This window comes from Callorhinchus milii, unplaced genomic scaffold (assembly GCF_018977255.1).
Source record: "Callorhinchus milii isolate IMCB2004 unplaced genomic scaffold, IMCB_Cmil_1.0 Scaffold29, whole genome shotgun sequence".
In the NCBI taxonomy this organism is placed as follows: domain Eukaryota; kingdom Metazoa; phylum Chordata; class Chondrichthyes; order Chimaeriformes; family Callorhinchidae; genus Callorhinchus; species Callorhinchus milii.
In genome coordinates this window covers 1,553,484-1,559,198 of record NW_024704770.1, presented here as the reverse complement: position 1 = coordinate 1,559,198, position 5,715 = coordinate 1,553,484, and the positions used below count along the sequence as shown (strand labels likewise).

Here is a 5,715-nt window from a genome sequence, read left to right as displayed (position 1 = left end):
TAATAATAATAATAATAATCCTTGCATTCGATATACCCCTCAACCATCAAGGGAACAGAGACCCAAGTTTACGTAACCTGTCCTCGTTATTCAACCCTTCAAACACCGGTCTGTGTGTGTGAGTCAGGGAACTCGGGGCTGTTCCGCAATTAAAATAAGAACAGAAGAGTTTGCTAGACACGAGAAGATCAAGGTCCATCCAGTTCACCTTCCTCCACCCTGACAGTCACATGTGTATTTTGTGTCCCAAACTATATGCTGTATTCCAAGATATTATTTCCTGACAGAAATCTGTCTTGACTTGTTCTCGAAAGATTCGCCGCTTTCTGCCTCCACCGTCTGTCTCTCTCCAGAGAGCCTTAGTTCCATACGTTTACTACTCGCTCGCTGACATAGTGTTTCCCCAGGTTTGTTCTGAATTTACCCGTCCCTTCAACCGCAGGCCGTGTCCTCTTTATCCTTGAACCTTAAGCAATTCCAGATAACATTTGTGTTTGCGACTTTAACCCGTCGAGTTCCCGACCGAGTTTTTTTTGGGTATATGAAGTTTCTTTTTTTCCGACAAAAAGAAATAAGATCACCCCTCGGTTGGGACGTCGCTCCTTTCACGTCTGAAATCGCTTCGCAGGATTTACCGTCGCGTGTCGTGACTGTATTTTGCCGGCGGAGGCGGCAGGTGATTCGCGCGCAGCGACGTCCCTGAACACCCACAAAACGAATCACAGCGCAGTGTTTCCCGTGCCTAGGAATACCCTCCTCTTCGACCGCGTCTTTCAGCCACCCTCCGGCCCTCCGCACCTCCCTGATCCCAACCACCAGTTCGCGTCCAAACCCCTTACTGTCCAGCGCCTTGGGACGACCTCCCGACAGGAAAGGCGCCGTGTAGATGTCACCTTGTATTTGAAATCCCTGCATCAAATAAGAATTATTTTGATTATTTGGGTGTTTGTGGAACCTTGCTGCGTGCAAAACGGCTGTCGCTTTTGCCCACAGTCGCTGCGCTTGACACTAAACTCCCTGTGAAATCTTTTGAGAGTTGCTAATTGTGCAATACTGTGCCAAAATAGACTTGATGAGGTTTATAAGTTGGAGTAGTAACAAGGGGTTGCCAGTAGATGTCACTAGGACACTTCCAGGTTGTGTCACACAGGCTATAATCCCTGGGATTGGTTCATGCTATGAACCGGTTTAGTCCTGGAGCAGAGTGTTTGCAGCGCTTGGACGATCCGGGTTCGATTGCCGAGCAGGGAAAACGTTGGGCAAGCTTCCTTCCTCCACGCACGCCGCGGTTTAGTCGATCGGCGGGTCGCTTTTCCTGGGGTCATAATCCCCCCCCACTCCCGTCCCCTAAATTTTTTTTAAAAAAATAACGAAATAATGATTTGGCGTTAATCTCAATCCACGGCTGTTTGCGGGACGTTGCTGTGCGCAATTAGCTGCCGCACTTCACACGTAAAATATACAGTCAATCCACTTCACAGTTAAATGCCCCCCACCCGCTCCCTCGACCCCATTCCTACCCCTCACCTTACCTCCCCTTACCTCCCAGCTCCACCTCCTCTCAGACCTCGTCAACCTCTCCCTGTCCACTGGCATTGTTCCCACCCCCCTAAAAACAGCTGTCATCACCCCTACCCTAAAAGAAACCTTCCCTGGACCCGTCCTTGCTCACTAACTACCACCTCATCACCAACCTCCCTTTCCTTTTCAAGGTCCTCGAAAGAGTTGCTGCTTCACCCCTTCCTCTCCTGCCACTCCTTTTACGACGCCCTCCAACCAGCTTTCCGTGGCGCCCACAGCACGGGAACAGCCCTGGTCAAGGTGACGAAAGACATTCTGTCCATCCGTGACCAGGGCTCCCTCCGTCTCCTCGTCCTCCACGACCTCTCTGCTTCCTTTGACACTGTGGACCACTCTATCCTCCTCCGCCACCTCTCCTCTCACCTTAACCTTCAAGGTTCTGTCCTTGAATGGTTCAGATCCTATCTCTCACCGGCTCTGCTTTGCTCAACAAATGGCTTCTCCTCCAGCCCCCTCACCGTCTTGTGCGGTGTTCCTCAGGGCTCTGTCCTCGGGTCTCTCCTCTTCAACCCGTACTTGCTCCCTCTGGTGACATCATCCGCAGACATGGGGTCAACTTCCACTCTTATCTCTCTGCCCCCACCCTCGACCCCAGGACCACTGCTGTCCTGACAGACTGCCTATTGGACATCAAGTCCTGGATCAGAGCCAACTTTCTACAGAAGACGTGAAAAGCGCTATATCAAATGCAAGGATTATTATTATTATTATCCAAGGATGCACACTCCACCTCACTGAGCCAGTCAGGAACCTGGGCATCTTGTTCGAAGCCTTAACTGTCCTTTCTCCCCCACGTCCATTCCATGACTCACTCCACCTTCCCCCACCTCCGCAACATTGCCCGACTCCGCCACTGCCTCACCCCTCGGGCTGCCCAAACCCTCATACATGCCTTCATTACAACCAGGCTCGACTATGCCAACGTCTCCTTGTCTCCCTTCCCATCTCTTCCCTCCAAAGCTGCAGACCATCCAGAACTCTGTAGATCGTGTCCTTTCCCGCACCAGGCTCCGTGACCCCCACCCTCGCCCGGCTCCACTGTCTCCCCATCCCCCAGAGGATCGATTATTCTCGTCCTCACCTTCAAGGCCCTCCATGGCCTTTCCACCCTCCTAGCTCTCCGACCTGCTAACCCCTTGTCAAACTGTCCGCTCACTCCGGTCTGTTGCTTGTCCCTCACCCGGCCCACCCCACCATCGGCGGCCGCCTTCAGCCTCTCCGCCCCCACCCTCTGGAACTCCATCCGACTGTCTCTTCGCCTCGCTCCCTTCTTTGCCTCCTTCAAGGTACAAGACCCTCAAGACCCGCCTCCTCGACCATGCCTTCGGTCACCCCCCACCCTCCCCGCCCTACACCCATCCTGATCCCAAACCCCACACCCCCATCCTCCCGGCCCCTCCTGACGTGAAAGGCGCTTTACAAATGTAATTTTATTCTGTGAAACACTTTTGAGACGTCGCAACCACACGATAAGGTGCTCTATTAAATGCAAGGATTATTTTTATTATCAGCTCATGTGTAATCCCAACCGTTTCCACCGTGTCTGTCGACATAACACCAGGGCCATTTTAAAATGGTCGCTGACCCTCCCAGTTCATGAATCCAATTAGGTTAATCCTGCAGAGAGCCTGGGATGCTGGTGTGCTGACAGTCAGTAGTCCTTTGACCGGGAATAACCATCGTCAGATTAGAAGGTGGAGTCAGGCCCTGCGCTGGGGGGGGGGGGGTAAGGCGCCCATTAGTGGATCACGCACGTGATTGCGGATAAAAATAATAATAATCCTTGCCATTGATACAGCGCCTTATCACGCTTGCGAGATGTCTCACAGCACTTCAACAGGATAATAGCAGCAATAATAATCCCTGCACTTGATACAGCGCCTTATCAGGTCTTCGAGACGTCTGAAAGCGCTTCACAGGATGTACTGTAAAGTGTAGTAGTGACTGCGTATTTTGTGGTCAAAACGCAGCAGCCAATTGCGCACAGCAGCGTCCCCACAAACGGTCGGGGATTGGGCGACCAAGTGACGCAATATAATAATAATCCTTGCATGGCCGATACGGGCACTAAGAGTTATCCCAGAACCGGAAAACATGGAATGTTGTTGAAAAACAAAAGACAAAATACTGCAGATGCTGGAAATCTGAAATAAAAACAGATGTCGCTGGGAACACTCAGCGGGTCAGGCAGCATCTACGGAGAGAGGAAAGTGGGACACTAACAGCGACAAAAACAACAACAAAATGACATTTGTACCGCGCCTTTCCCGTCGGGAGGACGTCGCAGAGCACTTGACGTCGACCGAGTACGACCTCGAGCCGGGGGAGGGAGGAGGTGACCGTAGACACGGTCAAAGCGGAAGGCCTTCAGCCGCGACCTGAAGATGCGGAAGGAAGGGGCAAAAGCGGAGGGATAGAGGGAGAGCGTCCTAGAGTTTCGGGGCGTGGCGGCTGAAAGCTCGGCCGCCGATGGCGGAACGGAGAGCACGAGGGACAGGCAGAGGAAAGATTACCGCAGTGAGCAGTGGAATGATGCAGTCTCACAGCCGATCAGAGAGCTTATAATAATACCCGAGGTGGGACGTGCGGTGGTGTTAATTGTTTGGCAGTCTGCACCTAGGACATGCTTTACTGGTGGGAAAGCTTCCGTTTCGTTCTCCTTCCTCATCCTCATCCTCTTCCTCTTCCTCCCACTTATTCGGTTAAGGATGGAAGTTGACACATGATTCCTCTCACGTGAGCTATACAATACAATACAACACAAAATGACACTTACACAGCGCCTTTCGTGTTGGGAGGACGTCCTAAGGCGCTGGACAGTCAGGGATTTGTCCCCGCTGGTGGGGGGGTTGGGGGGCTGGTGGGGGGGAGGTGGTGGTTGGGATCAGAGGGGTATAGGGTGAGGGTAATTTCGGGTTTATTGATGGTGAGCGAGTCACTGAAACATAATAATAATAATCCTTGCATTTGATATAGCGCTTTTCACGTCTTCCCGACGTCCCAAAGCGCTTCACGGAATATACTGTAGAGTCAATTGACTGTATATTTGTGAGCGAACGCGGCAGCCAATTGCGCACAGCAGTGTCCCCACAAACAGTCGTGGAATGAAAATGACCAATTTTATTATTGTTGGGGAGGATTTGGGGTGCTGGCGGGGGGTGGGTGGGGGCTGGGAGACGTGAGGAGGAGGGGGGCTCCTTGCTGTGGTTCTGAAATGCTACCGGGATCAGCTGCGCCATCAACTTATCGGATGAGCCAGGGATGTTGCTGATGGTTTCATTGTGAAGCGCTAAGGAGGGATGTGCGTTGGCTGGGATGGGATGGCTGTTTTCGCTTGGCTTTTTTCATGGTGTGTGACTCTGGCGTGTGTGTGCCTGTGTGTCTCTGTGTGCGTGTGTATGTCTCAGTGTGTGTGTGTGTGTGCGGTTGTATGTGTCTCCGGAAATGTGTGTGTCGCTGGCTTACTGCATATGTGTGTGTGTGATCTCTCTATCTGTGTGTCTCAGTGTGTCTCTGGTTGCGTGTGTGTCTCTGTTTACGTGTGTGTGTCTCTGGCTGTGTGTGTGTCTCTGGCTGTGTGTGTGTGTCTGGCTGTGTGTGTCGCTGAGTGCGTGTATATGTGTGTATCTCTGGGTGGGTGTGCGCTTGTATGTGTGTATGTGTGTGTGTTTGTATGTGTATGGGGCTCTCTGTGTGACAGTCGCTTACTGTTGTGTATGTTCGTTCCAGGTTCCTGCAGATTAAGAAGGAGGTTCCGACTCTTCAGCAGAAGGAACCTCCGCCCTCTGTGCTCGAGGCTGACCTGACAGAGTTCGATGTGGCGAGTTCTCACCTGCCACTCGAGGTGCTGTACATGCTGAAGAATGTCAGGTATCTCTCCCTCCCTCTGAAATCTTACTGACCTATCTCTCTCTCTATCTCTCTCAGACTTATTAATAGTAATAATCCCTGAATTTGATATAATAATAATAGTAGTACTTGTATTGGATCAGGGTTATTACGGTCTGGAATGCACTGCCTGAAAGGCTGGTGGAAACAGATTCAGTAACAACTTTCTAAAGGGAATTGGATAGGTACTGGAAAAGGAACAATTTGCACGGATATGGGGAAAAAGCGGGGGAGTGGGACTGATTG

General features: G+C 51.5%; 1 protein-coding gene across 1 annotated transcript in view; it reads left to right on the top strand.

Moving 5' to 3' along the window:
* The first annotated feature begins 4,303 nt into the window (after positions 1-4,303).
* pnpla6 (patatin-like phospholipase domain containing 6) overlaps positions 4,304-5,715 on the top strand; it is a 45,468-nt gene continuing 44,056 nt past the window's right edge. Inside the window, exons 1-2 of the mRNA XM_042344620.1 lie at positions 4,304-4,317; positions 5,311-5,451. Of these exons, the coding sequence (XP_042200554.1) occupies positions 4,304-4,317; positions 5,311-5,451 (155 nt within the window). The remainder of the gene's footprint in view (positions 4,318-5,310; positions 5,452-5,715) is intronic.